Source organism: Leopardus geoffroyi, chromosome C3 (genome assembly GCF_018350155.1).
Source record: "Leopardus geoffroyi isolate Oge1 chromosome C3, O.geoffroyi_Oge1_pat1.0, whole genome shotgun sequence".
NCBI lineage: Eukaryota > Metazoa > Chordata > Mammalia > Carnivora > Felidae > Leopardus > Leopardus geoffroyi.
In genome coordinates, this window is record NC_059338.1 from 28,912,255 (window position 1) to 28,930,937 (window position 18,683).

General features: G+C 40.7%; 1 protein-coding gene and 1 pseudogene across 1 annotated transcript in view; both read right to left on the reverse strand.

The window, feature by feature from the left end:
- The window catches only part of IPO9 (importin 9), a 56,439-nt gene that overhangs the window by 29,894 nt on the left and 7,862 nt on the right, over positions 1 to 18,683 (reverse strand). Inside the window, exons 2-6 of the mRNA XM_045456520.1 lie at positions 6,624 to 6,685; positions 6,308 to 6,394; positions 5,343 to 5,544; positions 962 to 1,050; positions 67 to 153 (exon numbers count right to left, since the gene is read on the reverse strand). Of these exons, the coding sequence (XP_045312476.1) occupies positions 67 to 153; positions 962 to 1,050; positions 5,343 to 5,544; positions 6,308 to 6,394; positions 6,624 to 6,685 (527 nt within the window). The remainder of the gene's footprint in view (positions 1 to 66; positions 154 to 961; positions 1,051 to 5,342; positions 5,545 to 6,307; positions 6,395 to 6,623; positions 6,686 to 18,683) is intronic.
- LOC123585726 lies at positions 73 to 17,058 on the reverse strand (annotated as a pseudogene).

Here is an 18,683-nt window from a genome sequence, read left to right on the forward strand (position 1 = left end):
GCCTCTAACAGAAGGCATAAAGATTTTTAAGCATGAAGTCTGTTAGTGACCAAAAGGCTTCCTTACCTTTTCCAATTCCTCCATGTTACAGATCATATGGGCACAAGTGGTAAAAATCTCCACAGCTCGGGAACGGGTTCGAATACCATATACCTGGGAAAAGTTACAGCAGAGCCCTGAGATAGGTATGTCTGTGTCTATGTTTGCATATCTGGGGTCAGACAAAAAACTAGGACTTCTCAATTTGACATGGGACTGGATTCCTAGAGAGATCGGAAACACCATCCACTCATATCCAGCAGATACGGATATTCTCTGTAATTCAGAGAATAAAAGCCAGCAGAACGTTAGAATTCACTGGAATTAGCCTATATATGTAGGCCTCTGTGGTCTGATTTTATTAAAAATATTAGGCTTGGCACTGCTTGAAATCTCAACACAGTCAACGTATTTCTTTCAAAAGATAGACCCTTGACTGGGGGCAGAGTGAAGTAGGGAGGTTAAAACATTACCCACTGGGCATTCATAGTTTATTGTGAATGAGTCACCATTTGTATATACGGTAATCAAACACATATACAGTATATTATAAACCTATTATGGGCAATGCAGTGATAAACTGCTTCCACACAGTTGACTGAGGTGCCGTAACGAGGCAGGATGCTGTAACAAGAGGATAGAGGGAGCACAAAGCACTAGGTGCTCAGGGGACGCAGGGTGCCAGGAGCTAGGAGATCATAATGTGAAGAAACAATGCAGCTCTCTCACTCCCTTATCAAAGGCTGGCCCCTGCAGTTATATGTGAAGGTTCTAAGGTTAACCCAGATTCAGATCTCTGTCCGTTCTGGTCTTTAGGTGTGGGGATCGCCGCAAATATAACAGTCTCCCACACGAGATGTGGAGGCTGACCAGAACCTAAGCAGCTCTTACTTGCTGTGATCCTGGAGCTGAGATTGCATACCTCGGCCATAGTGAAGATCTTATACATCTCTGGGAGGATGACAGGAGCAACAAGTGGCATCTGTGTGTCTGTTACTTCTCGAGTGAATTCTACAAAGAAAAATGGAGTACTATAAAAAATACTGCTTTATAAATATGGAAGTGGGAAAATTTTCACACTGCTTCTAAGTGGCAGTTCCCAAGCAGATAGCGTACAGGTAAAGACACAGGCCTGGTGGTCTTATTCTGGGGAAGGAACAGTAGCAAGAGTTATTATTTGTTAGAAAGGGAAAGAGAACAGCACAAAGATACAGGAAAATACATAAGATTGAGAAAAAAACCTTTATGTAAACACTGAAAGAAAATCTCTAAGAGCTGCATAAAAGTCCTTGTAAGGTCACCTTAGGAAAATCCTGTATTAGTCTAATTTATGCCTGATCGTCAACATCCAGATGCACTTTAAGGTGTCTTACATTTGAGTCCATTTAAAAAAAAATTTTTTTTAAACATTTATTCATTTTGGAGAGTGAGAGAGACAGAGCACGAGTGGAGGAGGGGCAGAGAGAGAGGGAGACACAGAATCTGAAGCAGCTCCAGGCTGTGAGCTGTCAGCCCAGGGCCTGATGCGGGGCTCGAACTCACGGACTGTCAGATCATGACCTGAGCCGAAGTCGGATGCTCAACCGACTGAGCCACCCAGGCGTCCCTTTTTGGTCCCATTTTTAATACTCTCCCTTGGTGAGTTGTTTTGATCCGCATCATAAAACATATGCAGGCTTACTAGGCTTCAACTCCACTCTGTATATGTTATTCTTCCCAGTGAATGACATTTATTGACCTAGAAGCCAGAGATTGCTGCTCATTGGAAGAGAAAGGATTTCCACCATATGAATGTGGCAAAAACCAACCTATATATGAAATGAGACTTGAAGAAGGTGAGAGAAATAGAGGTTGTGTCTTTCTCTTCACTTTCTGCACAAGGCACTGGGAAAGTATGAAGGGGTCTCATGGGGTCCCGTGGGTCTCATGTTACTAAAACTGTGAAATAAATACAAGCCCCGGGGTTCCAGTGTTTGTTCACTTTTTCTGCTGCTTTTCCTGGCAATTCCCCATTATCACTATAGAAATGGAGCTAGTGAACTGGGACATTTTTCAGGAGAATCTGCAACTAGAAATGCATGTCGGCACTTTCTAGGTTAATATACCCCCCAAATTTTGGGCAATATCAATCGCCAGAAGTCATATGAAGATCATGTATTCAAGACTAAGTCTTCTTTACTAGCTTGGTTTCCTCCTAAAGAATAAATTTTGAGCTCTGAATAAAATAAATGTTCTATTTTCTTTAGAAATCCAAAGAAATTAGTCCAAACAAATGTGATGAATAGCAGATTAACAAAAACAAATTTTATGGAAAATGTAGTTTAACTTAATCCTACTAATAAATTGCTTAATCACATTTTTTGCTCTCCTATAAAATCATTCCTAGTAGTCTCAATTAACACTTAAAAATTTTTTTTTAATGTTCATTCATTTTTTGAGAGAGACAGAGACAGAATGCGAGTGGGTTAGAGGCAGAGAGGGAGACACAGAATCTGAACCAGGCTCCAGGCTCTGAGCTGTCAGCACAGAGCCTGACGCGGGGCTCAACCTCACGAACTGTGAGATCATGACCCGAGTCAAATTCTGATGCTTAACCGACTGAGCCACCCAGGTGCTCCCCAAATATGTTTTCTGAGGTCACTCAGCAAGTTAGAAAAGGGATAAGACACCGGGAAGATCTCAATCTCCAAACTTCTTTGAGATTGAAGAAAAAGCTGTAGCTGTGGTCAAATATATTTAAAAACATTTTTTTTAATTGTTTATTTATTATTGAGAGACAGAGAAAGAGCATGAGCATGGGGAGGGGCATAGAGAGAAGACACAGAATCTGAAGCAGGATCCAGGCTCTGAGCTGTTAGCACAGAGCCTGACGTGGGGCTCAAACTCACTGCGAGATCATGACCTGAGCCGAAGTCGGATGCTTAACCGACTGAGCCACCCAGGTGCCCCGGTGGTCAAATATTTCAATCCTTAGCTGCTATGTTTGCATTTCCTTTACACCATTAGTGTTAGTTACTTTTCATTTAAAAATAGATAAGCTTAATGGAAAGCTTATTAAAGGGAGACTGGTATAGTACCTTTTTTTTTTTTAATGTTTTTTAAATTTTATTTTTGAAAGACAGAGACAGAGAACATGCGCACACGCGTGTGAGCGAGCAGGGGAGGGGTAAAGAGAGAAGGAGACAGAGGATCCGAAGCGGGCTCTGTGCTGACAGCAGACAGCCCAACATGGGGCTCAAAATCCTGAACTGCGAGATCATGATCTGAGCTGAAGTTGGATGTTTAACCAACTGAGGCACCCAGGTGTCCTGAGACTGGTATAGTATCTTAAAAAACACTGAAGAGAATCAGTCCCATTTTCCTACGGTCTCCTGTTCACACACCAATGTCCTGCTGTCTTCACGCATGCCTGAGTTGCTGTTGTTGGAACACAGTCTATTCTTGTTTGAAAATACGTGAAGCAGCTATTTGGGAATGGAGGTTGGCAGCTATCCATCTCATGTCTGCTGACTCCGATAGAAAACAATACACATTTCCCGCATAGTTCTTTCCCTGTGGCTGACAGAAAAGTGATCTCACTGAACAGTGATTTCCTTAGTCAAGCACAATGATGGTTCTACAGTATCCCAAGTATGATAAATGTACAACCACCTCTCTCCTCTAGATTTTTTAGAAAGCTGAACTATGTGTTGGAAGACTGGAGGGGAACATGCCTTTTTCTCTTAGTAGAAAACATAGCTGTTAACTGATATTCTGGCACCATGAAGTTTTAAAGAATCCTAGAAGGTTAATTCCATGGAAAGGAGTATATATGAAGTCACCTGAATAATGAGTCATACAAGAGAAGCAAGGGAAATAATAAGCAGGGAAGTGAAAATCTGAGCGAGGAATGTTTTGAATATAGTGGGCAGTTGAAAAAGGGAGCGAAGACATGGGAAGAGGAGGTCTGAAACAAAAGGGGATGAGGAATTTGCTTTTGGACAGAGAATTGCTATTATTTACCATGAACAGAACATGAACTAGTAAAACTGGGACTAGATGCCACATTCAACAAACTGAGAGTCAAGAAAAGTAGAAATGGTATTCATAACTAGGTAAGAATACAGTTCCAGTAAGTTAGCAGGTCACAGAGAAAGAGAGAAGATATGGGCAGACATTTCACAAGCCTGTCTGAGCAGAGGGGAAATATGATTTCCAAAAGACCAACAGAAGGTTGCTAATGTCCAGGAAAGGATTCCTTGAAGGCAAAATAGAGTAGTGACTTCCTCTAGGGGGATAGGAACCAGAGAAGAACTCGCAAAGCTGGGAAACTCAGACCATACCTATATGGCAACAGGTTCTATGAGGGATTAATAGATTAATCAAGCTTAGACAAGATATCCACCAAAACTGCTTGGATTAAAGTATTTTTCTTCAAGTATTTTTATCACCTTCTTAGAACAGAAAGAAAGAAAAGATACCAAACACTTGGTCTAAGCTGACCAAGTGAAAGTCAGAATCATATATTGTTTTTATCTTCTTTGTTATATTCCTATAAAGAATGCTATTTGACTATTCCTAACTTTGCATTGGTTGAACTAAGTAGAAAATGAGTATAATAATGATAATGATCATAATGGCTAAAATTTACTGAGTGCTTACTACTTCCAAGTCAGTTATTAAATTTTTTTTTAATGTTTTTATTTATTTTTGAGACAGAGCATGAGCAGGGGAGGGGCAGAGAGAGAGGGAGACACAGAATCCGAAGCAGGCTTCAGGCTCTGAGCTGTCAGCACAGAGCCTGACACGGGGCTTGAACTCACGGATTGTGAGATCATGACCTGAGCTGAAGTCGGATGCTTAACCGACTGAGCCACCCAGGTGCCCCCCAAGTCAGTTATTACACGAAACACTTTATGTGGATTTATTAGCTCATTTAAACTTACCAAAAGACCGTGTGAGGTAAACACTGCTATTATCTTCATTTTATATACAAGAAAACTGACTCTCAGGAGACTAAGTAACTTGGGTCAAGGTAAAACCAGAATATGAACTGAAATCTGAATCCTCAACTACTATGCTATTACTCTATCCTCAAGGGCTAAGGTTTCATAGTAGTAGAAATAGTAAACCCATGTGATTCCCTGGAAAGAGTCAAGGGAGCAGGAGGATAGACAGACATGGGGACAAAAACTAGGAGGGAGGAGGAGCATCAAGTAGAGCTATAAATTTCAGTTCTTACTGGTCAGAGCCATTCTGTCACGTAACCTCTTGTAAGTGTTCTTGGGATCCAAGTACCAATACCAGGGAATAGCTTCTAATACCTGTCAGCACTCGCATGGCTCCATGGACTGCATTTAAATCTCCGCTCACCAACATCTCCATGAGCAGGTTGAAGAGCTGGGGCCAGGCTTCGGGCCAGTCCCAGTGGGCAATGGCTGACACCGCATAGGCCACACTGGAGCGCACCTTACTTATTGATTCTCTCAACCCATTGGGCAATAGCTCCCGGATAACAATTTTTGCCTGCAGAGGAGAAAAGCCCACCTGTCATTAGACCAGGTTATAAGTGACTGGTAGAGTCCCATCCAGTTTATGTGTTGAAAAAGCAATGCACACGAGGTATCGCATATCTATCAAAAATTCCAATACACAAACTTGACAAATCGTTCATTTGGAGAGTTCATCTATTATCTCTAAACTTATGCGGTCTATTACGTTAGCCACCAGCTACATGTGGCCCTTTAAATTTAAACGAAAATGAAATGCAATAAAAAAATTCACTTCCTGAGTTGCAGCAGTCACATTTTAAGTGCTCAACACCCTACGTAGCCAGTAGCTACTGTACTAGACAACACAGATACAGAATATCTTCATAGCTACAGAGTTTCAATGGGCAGTGCTGCCCTAGACCTTGTACCTCAGAGTTTCTTGGGGGCCCAGAATGGTTGCATAGTGCTGTACTAAGTAGAACCATTGGTTCATTTAATCCTCAAACAACTCTTTGAAGTTGGATTTCTAATTCTAATTTTAGATATTTAGGAAATTGAAGCTTAGAGGTTAAAATAATATTCTCATGGCTAGTAAAAGGCAGAACTGCAATGTGAACACAGGTCAGCCTGATACTCAGGTCTCTTACCTACAGCATGTTGCCGATAATGCCAGCTACCAATCAATCTCCTTTTCTGCCTTTTGATTGCCCCATGTTGTCAAAGATTGGTGACAGCTCAATCTCTTAAGATGGCCCTCTCACTCTTTACAGGTGGACTAATCAAGTAACTCTCCTTACCCTTTCTGTAGTTTCAGGAGGCCTAAACTTCTCTGACTGGGCACACCAGTGAGTTTCCACATATTGCTTTAAAATGACTGATGCCAGCTGCGAAGAGAATAAGCCAAGTAGTACAACAAGAAAAAGACTTTCTTCATATATACAAATCATATACATACAGACGGCCTAATACATTCATTTGAAATATATCTAAATCTGGTACAAAATCCTAGGTTATTTGTAAATTGGCCTTATTCTTTCTCTTTCCAATAAGAAAGTTTTATTACCAAGTAAAAGGGAAATTACTTATAAATTGGGTCAATCAGTCTGGACTTACCTGACGGATTGCCAGTGCTCCCTGGGGATCTACGGTCAGCTCTGCCAGGTGAACACCAAATTCTGAAAGAGAAAATTTTATTTTGAGTCTAAAAACACCCAGGAAAGCCATAGCAACTTACTGAGCTTTAACTCTGATGCCAACAAGAAAGATTTCAGAAAGGGGACTGATTCATTGCTTCTAAAAGTGGTGATAACTGCTAAGATTGATTCTTCTAAGTAGGAGAAACAAATAGGCTAGGCTGTAGGACATGACTGCCTACAACGAATAGTTCCAGCCCTCTCGCTTCTTCCAATCTCTGCATAGCATCTTCCAAGATGGCAACATCTTCCTCTTAGACCAATGAATATAGTATCTAATTGAAAACCAGGACTATCTAACCCCAAAGAAAAATTAAAAAGTGAGATTTCAAGAGTTGTTCAGATATCCGCTACTAGATAAGAGATGATTAAGTATAAGAAAATCTGGCTTTAACAGGTTTAGTCCTAAAAATATAACTGTTTTAAGTGAACAGTTTCCAATAAGCAATGTAAGCAGTAAACCTGAAATGCATATTGAGAGATGTGTATCTCCATGTATGCCACATTTTACCTTAAAAGAGCTACTAAAAATAAAAAATAAAATAAAGAAATGCATATTGAGAGACTAAAAACAATACTTACTCCCACATTAAAATTCAGATCCTTCAATGCTTCAATGGAATCCACATTAAAATCTCAGTGATGGTTTTTCCAGAAACAGAAATCCTAGAATTCATACAGAATCTCAAGGGACTACCTCAAGTAGCCAAGACAATCTTGACCAAAAAAAGAAAAAGAGACCAAACCCAGAGGACTCACACTTTCTGATTTCAAAACTTACTACAAATCTACAGTAATCAAAATAATGTGGTACTGGCATAAAGTCAGATAATAAATAGCAATGAAAAGAATAGAGAGCCCAGAAGTAAACCCTCACATACATGGTCAAATGATTTTTGACAAAGATGCCACAGTCATTCAGTGGGAAAAAGGCAGCTTTCAACAAATGTTGGGAAAATTGAATATCCATATGCAAGTAAATTAAGCTGGACCCTTATCAAATACTATACACAAAAATTAACTCAAAATGAATCAGGGGAATAATATAAGACTTAAAACACTTAAAATCTCAGAAGCAAACACTGGACAAAAGCTTCATGACCTTAGATTTGGCAATGATTTCCTGGATATGATACCAAAGGCACAGAAAGAAGAAAAAATACATAAATCAGACTTCATAAAAAGTCAAAAATTTTGTGCATCAAAAAATACTTCCATACAGTGAAAAGGCAACCCACAGGACGGAAAAAACTATTTGTAAATCATTTGTCTAAAAAGTGGGGGCGGGGGGAGGACCTGACTGGTTCAGTCAGTAGAGCATGCAACTCCTGATCTTGGGGTCGTGAGTTCAAGCACCACAATGGGGTAAAGTTTACTTAACAAGAAAAAAATTTTCCAAAAAAAATCATTTATCTGATAAGGGATTAATATCCCAAACACAGAGAACTGAAATTCAACAACAACAAAACAAACAACCCAATTCAAAAATGAGCACAAGACTCAAATGGGTATTTCTCCAAAGAAGATATATAATGGTCAACAGACACCTGAAAAGACACTCAACATCATTAATCACTAGGGAAATGCAAATCAAAACTTCGAGATGCCGACACACACTCATTAGGATAGCTACTACCAAAACAACAGAAAACAAGTACTGGGGAGGGTGTGGAGAAATTGGAATGCTTACACATGACTGGTGGGAATGTAAAATGGCATAGCTGCTGTGCAGAATAATACAGTGGCTCCTCAAAAAGTCAGAAACAGAATCACCATAAGATCTAGCAAATTCCATCTCTGGGTATATAACCAAAAGAACTGAAAGCAGGGTCTTGAAGAGATATTTGCATATCCATGTTCATAGTACCATTGTTCACAATAGCTAAAAGATAGAAGCAACCCAGTGTCTATCCAGAGATGAGCAAATAAAACACAGTATATATATGTACAAGGGAATATTATTCAGCTTTCAAAAGGAAGGAAATTCTGCAATATGATACAACTGCTAAAATAGGTGAATCTTGAGGACATTATGCTAAATAAAATACATTAGTCACAAAAAGACAAATACTATATGATTCCATTTTGATACGAGCTACTTAGAGTGGTCAAAATCATAAAGACAGAAAGTTTAACAGAAGTTGCCAGGGGCTGGGGGAGGGGAAAATGAGGAGTTACTTAATGGGTTTACAGACTGTCAGTTTTACAAGATGAATAGAATTGGTGGTGACAGTTGTGCAACAACGTGCGTATATTAAATACCATTGGACTGTGTACACTTAAAGATGTTAAAATGGTAAATATTAGGTGTATTTTACTACAAATTTTTTTTAAAAAAAATTAGATCTAATTTATACTTGCAAGGGAGTCAACTGTCAAATGAGGAAGAAGAATGTAAGACCAAGAGGGCACCATAATTTTCACATCTCACAGTCTAGGGCTGTGCTATCCAACATGATAGCCATCACTTACAAGTGACTACTGAATACCTGAGATGTGGCTAGTGAGAATTGACATGTGCCGCGAGTGTAATATCACACTGCAAACTTAGTATGAAAACAAAATAATGTAAAACATTTTAGTAATGCTTATACGGATTACAAATTGAAATACTTTGCACACCTTAGGTTAAATGAATAGTTTTAAAACTTAACTTTACCTTTTTCTTTTTACCTTCCCAATATAACTTTTAGAAAATTTAAAAGTTCACCTGTGACTCCCATTATATTCCTACTGGACAGCACTGTTCTAGAGACTGAATGGTAATTTTTCAGAGGTGTTCAGTTGTGGTAGGTGCACCAGTTATGACAGGTGCATCATTCCTATTTGCAGGGAGCTGAAGAGGCTAAGAGCACAGGTTAGGCAAGTTTAGGCTCAAGTCCTGAAGCCACTGTGTCTAAGCTTAGAAAAGTTACTTATCTTTTCTAAACCCCAGTTTCCCCATCTGCAAAATAAAGATAATGGTATCAAGTTACCAAGCAATCCTGTGAGAACAACACATGGCCCATAGTAAAAACTTTAAAAATCAGTTATTGTGGCAATCGCTATAAAAATTCCAATGGCGTTTTTCACAGAAATAGAACAATCCTAAAATTTGTGTGGAACCATGAGAAACCCCAAAGAGCCAAAGCAATCTTGAGCACGAACAAAGCTGGAAGCATCATGGCTCCCTGATTTAAAATTAATTTACAAAGCTATAGTAATCAAAACTATGGTACTGGCATAAAGGCACCTAGATCAGTGGAACAGAACAGAGCCCAGAAATAAACCTATGGTTAATTAATTTAGGACAAAGGAGGCAAGACTATCCAAGGGAAAAGGACAGTCTCTTCAATAAATGATGCTGGGGGGAGCCTGGGTGGCTCAGTTGGTTAAGCACTGGACTTCAGCTCAGGTCATGATCTCATGGTTCGTGGGTTCTAGCCCCGCGTCGGGCTCTGTGCTGACAGCTCAGAGCCTGGAGCCTGCTTCAGATTATGTGTCTCCCTCTCTCTCTGTCCCTGCTCAGCTCATGCTCTGTCTCTGTCTCTCTCTCAAAAATAAATAAGCTTAAAAAAAATAATAAAAAAAAGAATAAATGATACTGGGAAAACTGGACAGCCACATGCAAAAGAATGAAACTGGACCACTCTCTTACACCATACACAAAAAGTAATTCAAAATTAATTAATTTACTATTTGATTAATTCAAAGTTAATTAATTAAAGACTTGAATGTAAGACCAGAAACCATAAAACTTCTAGAAGAAAACATAGGTGTTAAGTTTCCTGACATCAGTTTTAGCGATGACCTTCTGTATTTGACACCAAGAGCAAAGGCAACAAAAGCAAAAATAAATTAAGTGGGACTACAGGCATACCTTGTTTATTGCACCTTGCAGATACTGAGTTTTTTTTTAATGAATCGAAGGTCTGGGGCAACCCTGTGTAGAGCAAGTTTATCAACATTTTTTTCAACAGTATTTGCTCACTTTGTGTCTCTATGTCACATTTTGGTATTCTCTCAATATTTTAAACTTTTCCATTATATATATGTATATGTATATATATATACATATACATATATATATATAAATTTTTTTGTTTTATTTTATATTTGAGAGAGAGAGAGAAAGAGAGAGAGAACGATCAGGGGAGGGGCAGACAGGTGGAGACAGAATCTGAAGCAGGCTCCAGGCTCCGAGCTGTCAGCACAGAGCCCAACGCAGGGCTCGAACACACAAGCAGTGAGATTATGACCTGAGCAGGAGTCAGATGCTCAACCGACTGAACCACCCAGGTGTCCCTCCATTATTATATTTGTTATGGTGATCAGTGATCTTTGACGTTACTACCATAATTGTTTTGAGGCAACACAAAGTGTCCATATAAGATGGTGAACTTAATTGAAAAATGCTGTGTTATGATGGCCCTACTAACTGGCCATTTCCCCTTCTCTCTCCCTCTCTTTGGGCCTCCCTATTCCACCAGACACAACAATATTAAAATTAGACCAAATTAAACCATGTAATAACCTCTAAGGGTTCAAGTGAAAGGAAGAGGTGCATGTCTCACACTTTAGAAAAAGCTTGGTGAGGAAGGCATGTCAAAAGCCGAGAGGCTGAAAGCTAGCCCTCTTGTGTCAGCTAAGCTGTGAATACAAAGAAAAAGTATTTGAATGAAAGCAAAAGTGCTACTCCAGTGAACACTCAAATGGTAAGAAAGTGAAACAATCTTATTACAGATATGGAGAAAGTTTTAGTGGTCTGGACAGATCAAACCAGCCACAACATTCTCTTAAGCCAAAGACTAATCCAGAGCAAGGCCCTAACTCTCTTAAATTTTATCAAGGCTAAGAGAGATGAAGAAGCTGCAGAAGAAAAAGTACTGATCTGTAGGGCACCTGGGTGGCTCAGTCTGTTGGGCGTCCGACTTCGGCTCAGGTCATGATCTCGCAGTTTGTGGGTTTGAGCCCCGCGACGGGCTCTGTGCTAACAGCTCAGAGCCTGGAGCCTACTTAAGATTCTGTGTCTTCCTCTCTTTCTGCCCCTCCCCTGCTCATGCTCATGCTCTGTCTCTCTCTCTGTCTCAAAAAGGAATATTAAAAAAAAAAAAAAAAAAAAAAAAAAAAAGTTGGGAAGTAACGTACAGCATGTCAGCTATGGCTAATAATACTGTATTATATATTTTAAAGTTGCTAAGGTAAGAGAATAGATCTTAGAAGTTCTTTTAATAAAAAAAACAAAAATTCTATAATTAAAATAATAAATTGTGCTGGTATTGCTTTTATTGCTCATAGTGAGTACACTGTTTGGCTTTCCTATCTCTGTAACTAAAGTTACTTTCCATGGTGAATTCTAACTATCACAATTGGGTTTCACTGAAATAGCCATCCAAAGGATATTTATGCAAAAGAAAAGCTTAATACCAAGAAAAAGTCACCCATGCAGTGTTTCATGTTCAAGGCTTATCCAAGTACACAGGTTAAAAGCTACTGAAAATGATCTATGTATTTTTTAAATGTTTTGTTTTGAAATCATTTTTAGACTTAAAGAAAAGCTGACAAACAGTACATAGAGTTCATGGATACCCTTTACTCACGTTCCTCTGATATTAACAACCTACACAACTGTGGTTCAATGATCAAAACCAAAAACTAACATGGGTATAATACTATTAACTGAACTACAGACTTGACTGGAATTTCACCAGTTTTTTTCCCTTATTGTCCTTTTTCTGTTTCATGATCCAATCCAAGATCCCATGTTGTATTTGGCTGTCAGGTCTCTTCAGTTTCCTCTAATGCATGACATTCTCTTATTGTCTTTTATGACCAGAACACTTCCAATGAGTAATGATCAGTTACTTTGTAGAATGTGTTTCAATGTGTGATTGACCCAAGTTTCCTCATGATTAGACTGAGGTTATTCATTTTAGACAAAAATATCAGAGAAGTGATGCTGTGTCCTCAGAATATCCTATCAGGGAATACATAATGTTGAAAAGTTACTGGAAATGTTAACCATGATCACTTACTTGACAATGTGCAGTCTACTGGGTTTCTCTACTGTAAAGGTACTGTTTTTCCCTTTTAATGATAAAAATCTCGGGACAGATACTTTGAGATTATGATAATATCTTGTTTCTTCTCACACTTTCACACATTGATTTTAATATCCATCTGCAGATCCTGTTGGCAAACATTATCACCGTGTTGTTTGCCTAATGGTGCTTTCGTATTTATTTTCTTTACTCTTATTAACTGTAATTCTTTTCTAAAAAAATTTTTTTTTCAACGTTTATTTATTTTTGGGACAGAGAGAGAGCATGAACGGGGGAGGGTCAGAGAGAGAGGGAGACACAGAATCGGAAACAGGCTCCAGGCTCTGAGCCATCAGCCCAGAGCCCGACGCGGGGCTCGAACTCAAGGACCGCGAGATCGTGACCTGGCTGAAGTCGGACGCTTAACCGACTGCGCCACCCAGGCGCCCCAACTGTAATTCTTTTCTAATGAGGAACTGTCCCTTCTCCTTTCTTTATCCAATTATTTCTTTGCACCAGTGTGGACTCATGTTATTTATTTTATTCTATAGTTTTAAGCCAGTACTATCATTATTTTGCTGCCCAGATCATTCTACTTAGGCCACTGGCACTCCTTTCATTTGGGTCCTGTATACTTCTCTACACTCCCATCCTTTTTACAGCACTGCCTTTTGTTCTGATATCACAAGATATTCTAGGCTTATCTTGTATTTTCCCTGCGTAAGCCCTGGTGCTTATTTTAGTGGGGAATGCTATTTAGAAACCAAGATCTGGATGCTAGGTGTGCTCAATGCTACTGGGGTGTCACTGCTCCTAGGCCTTCTCAGAGAACACCACGAGGAAATCTATGTATGTATACTAACGTATACCTACACATCCACCCATCCATCCATCTGCCATCCATCCATCCATCCATCCCCCCATCCATCTACTGACACCTCAGATCCAATGCCATGTCAATACAAAGGTTCATTCTACTTTTCCTCTTTTCCTGATGTAATTTTTTCTCTGGCTCTCATTTTCTAAAATAAGTTTACCTACTCATTTCAATCTTAGTATACACATAAACTAATTACAACTATTAACTCATACTCTTGTGAAAAACAGATGTATTAACTGGAGTACAGTTTTTGTGAATAGTTCTTTTTGACTTTAATCTTACAACATGCAGTCGAACCACACACTATTTTCCAAAGTTACTTGGATTCTTTTCTCTCCCAACACCCAATGATATTTACATTATTCATTTGTAATATGGTCAGGTTCATTTGTTACTACTTCCATTTTGGGCCCCCCCTACCGTTTGATTTTAATTATTTATTTGAGGGATACTTCTACAATTCTCAATCAAAGCTACACAAAAAGGAGTATTATAAGAAGTGTCGCTCCATCCACATCCCTATTAACTTCTTTCCACCTTTCCTCAACCCACTCCATGTAGGTAACCAATCAGCTTCTGGTTTATCTGTCCTGTATTTCTTTTGCATTAATGAGTAGATACAGGTGTATTTTTTTACGTCCTCTTATTTACACGAACAGTTGTTTATTATATTCTTTTATACTTTTTCTTTAAAAAAATATTTTTAATATTTATTTTTGAGAAAGAACGAGTAGGGGAGGGACAGAGAGAGGGAGACACAGAATCTGAAGCAGGCTCCAGGCTCTGAACTGTCAGCACAGAGCCCAACACGGGGCTCGAACCCAAGAACTGTGAAATCATGACCTGAGCCGAAGTCAGACGCTCAACCTACTGAGCCACCCAGGCGCCCCTGTACTTTTTTTTTTCCAATTAACATTATATTCTGGAAATCATTCCACATCAGTTCAGAGATTCCTCATTCTTTTTATTTATAGCTGCATAACATACCATTGAATACATGTACTTTATTCAACCTATTGAATCAACCACTGTCCTATTCATGAGTGTACATAATGTATCAATGTATATAACAGGCAGTTACATTGCTTCCAATATTCTGCTTTTATAAACTATGTTGCAGTAAACAATATGCATTTTTATATTGTTGAAGGTGTACCTTCAACCCCAGAAGTGGGTCTGCTGGATCAAAAGGTAAGTGCATATATAGTGTGGTTAGGTATGGCCAAATTTTCCTCCAAAAGGACTGTACCAATTTGCATTCCCACTAGTAATGTTAAGAGTGTTTCTTTACAGCCTCACCAACAGAATGTGTTACTATTTTGCCAGTCTGACAGATAAGAAATGGCTGTTTAATTTCTCTAACCACTATAAACCTTATTTGTATGTTTGAGTCCTTTTTTTTGGGGGGGGGGGGCTGGTGATCTGTCTGTCCATATCCCCCTCCCATTTTTCTACTGGGTTTTTGGTCCTTTGTTACTTAAAAAAAAATTTTTTTTTACACTTTAATCTTGTTTTATCTTCATAACAAGACTGTGAGGTAGGTAGGCAGGTATTAAATCATTGGGGAGATTAAGTAGGGAGCTATGGCTCAGAAAATTTAACAGATTTTGTCAACATCTAAAAACTAGTCTGAGTCTCTGGTTTCAGGTCTGATTGTAAAGGCTATTATGGACCAACGCAGTTGAAGACAGACCTTGAAGCTTACTCTGCTATTCTCCATGTTGTCCCTGATCCTTCCATTCCAGGTCAGTCTTCAGGGGCTATCTTCCACAGGCAAGACTCAATGCAGAGGCACCCAAGATAGTACCATTCTCTGTTCTGGGGCTGTCCACGGAGATATGAGGAGGAAAACAAGACTTTTACAAACTGCCCACTGAGGAATGAAGGTTAGTTCCAGCCTTCTGCAGTTACCTCACCCAGAAGACCAACTCTTTGAATGTATGATTCAGAAAAGATGGTTGGATCCAGCCAGTTCACAACAGTGACAGACTCATAGAGATACACATATCATTCTGCTTAAATATACATCTGCAAAACACTAGGCCCCAGAAGATCTCCACGCCAAATACTCTCCATGGACTCATAATGAGTAAGTTAGTTCACGCTGTCTAGGCCCGGGATTTCTGGCAACCAGCAAGGGGCCCAGGGGCTGCCGTACCTTGGAGCCTCTCAGGGAACCAGGGTTCCTCTGCCAGGCTGCCCAGAGGAGAAAGATCCAGCCCTCTCTTCAGAGAGAAGGGTGAGCATCAGCAGCTTTTCCTGTCGGTACCCCAAAGCAGCAAAATAGGGCAAAGGGTGAGGAAGAAGACTTCAATGCACACCCCTCCATGCGGGGTCACATCCCTGCACCAGGAGTTCTCAGCATACACAAAGGTTTTTGCTTGTTGCTTCTTAACCACAAGTGATGGCATAAAGGTCTTCTGGAGGGGCTGGCATTGAGGTCTTTTAGGAACATACTTTGACTCAATCCTAGGGGTGGGCCATCAGGAGGGGCAGGGGACTCAAAATGTCTCAGACTCCTCCAATGGATCCTGTTTAGCAGGACCCTGACCTCGTTCCAGTGGGAGAGATCCTGCTTGTGTTCCTGGGAGGATGAAAAGATGTGAGCTAGTTCTGCTGGGGCCTCTAACAGCCTGGGAGAATTGGTACTAGGCACCCCTACCTTTAGGGGTAAAGCTGTCTCCTGTGTGTGGCTGAACAGCCCGTGTACCTCACTTGCCTGGGGCAGGAGAGGTGGAGGTGAAGGGGCCCGGCCTGGCTCCTTCTCCTCCTGCGCTTCAGGATTCCCTGGGGGCCTCTGTGCCTGCAAGTACAGCTGCTGGAGTCTTGCCATCTGCTCCAGCTCTAGGCATAGGTGTTCCAGGTAGTAGAAACAGGCCCAGGCTTTAGGGCCCAGGTCCCCCACCACCTCTGCTTCTTCCAGGTCTGCCTTTAGGTCAGTTTCTGCCACAGTGGCCTCCTGCTCCCTTACTCCAAAAAGGGGCATTTCGCATTCAGGCTTACTTGGTGACTTTAGGGAGTGATGGTGTGACATGCTGGCAGGGGAAGTCGAGGGTTGGTGGCACAGCTTCAGCACCTGCTCCAGCCTTCAGCCAGCTTTCACCCGGCCTAGGTGGGCAGAACATTCCTTGGCAGCAAGGGTCAGGGGCTCACGGTTCCCTATGTGCTCCAAGTCCAGAGAAGGTAACTGACTGAGAAAGGCCCAGTGAGGTGGCCTGGGGGCTATCTCCAACCACCATCTCCACTCCTGAGTCCCAGGAGGCCTGCCTCCTGAGACCTCTCTACTCACCTTTCCCCTCCCAAGGGTCTAGTGAGCAAGCTGGGCAGCAGCCGGGATCCATCTGTAGGTGCTGCTGACTCCTGGCACTAAACAGCTGCATGGCAGGTTCTTGACAACCCCATCTACCATCTCTTCACACCTTGATTTTCAGGCCAAACCCTTTCCTGCTACCCATAGGTCCTCTGGGTTGCTCCCTCCTAACCCCATCCTTCTAGATAGCACCCTCATCCCATTCTTCTTTCCCAGATACAGACAGGGAAACAGAGTCCCTAGTTTTTAAGAGTTCTTTACACTGGGGTGCCTGGGTGGCTCAGTCGGTTGAGAGTCAGACTCCTGACTTTGGCTTAGGTCATGATCCCAGGATTCTGGGACTGAGCCTTACGTTGGGTTCATGCTGAGCATGCAGCCTGCTTGGGATTCTCTCTTCCTCTGCCTCTCTACGCTGCTAGTGATCTCTCTCTCTAAAACAACAATAACAGAAACCCTAAAACTATTTTTAAGAATTTGTTTATTTTTGAGACAGACATAGAATGTGAGCAGGGGAGGGGCAGAGAGAGAGGGAGACACAGAATCGGAAGCTGAGCTGTCAGCACAGAGCCTGACGCGGAGCTAGAACGAGGAGCTAGAACTCACAAACTGTGAGATCATGACCTGAGACGAAGTTGGACGATTGACTGAGCCACCCAGGTGTCCCCAAACCTCGAAACCATTAAAAAAAAGAAAGAAAGAAAAAGTTCTTTATATATTAATGATATTATCCTTTTGTCTGTGTATATGTTATGAAAAATTTCTCCCAGTTTTTCAGCTGTCTTTTGACTTTTTTTTAATGTTTATTACTTTTTTGGGTGGGGGGAGAGAGCGAGAGAGAAAGAGAGAGAATGAGTGGGGGAGGGGCAGAGAAGAGGGAGAGAGAGAATCCGAAGCAGGCTCCAGGCTCTGAGCTGTCAGCACAGAGCCCGATATGGGGCTCGAACTCACGAACCAACCATGAGATCATGACCTGAGCCAAAGTGAGCCCCCAGGCGTCTTTTGACTTTTTATATGGTGGTTTTTGTCATGCAAATTAAAAACATTATTTTATGAGTCAGACTTATCAATCTTTTATTGTCTCTGAATTTTGAGTTACAGTTAGCCTTTCCTTATGCCAGCATTAAAGAAAAATTCACCTGTATCTTCTAGAATTTGTACGGTTTCATTTAAAAAAGAATTTTTTTTTTTACATTTATTCATTTTTGAGAGACATAGCACAAGTGGGGGAGGGGCAGAGAGAGAGGGAGAGATAGAATCTGAAGCAGGCTTCAGGCTTTGAGCTGTCTGTCAGCATGGAGCCTGAGGCGGGGCTCGAACCCACAAACCGCGAGATTGTGACCTGAGCTGAAGTTGGACACTTAACCGACTGAGCCACCCAGGTGGCTCCTGTACAGTTTCATGTTTTAAATTTTTAGGTTTCTAATCTATTTGGAACTTGTTTTTTTGTATGGTATGAGATACTGATCTGATTCCAGATACCTACCCAGTTGTCCTAGTACCCTTTATTAAAATGTCCACCTTTACCCCAATGACTTGAGTGAGATGTCACTTCTATCTACATTACATTTCCATAGGTACTTGTGCCTATTTCTGGACTTTTTATTCTATCCCACAGTTCTATTTGTGTATTCACATACTAGTGCCACTCTGTTTATTTTAATTATAGAGACTTTATAAGATGTTTTAATATCTGGTAGAATTAGTCCCTCGTCAGAGCTTTTTCCTGTTCAGTATTTTTGGAGCTACTCTTCCATGTTTGTTTTTCTACAC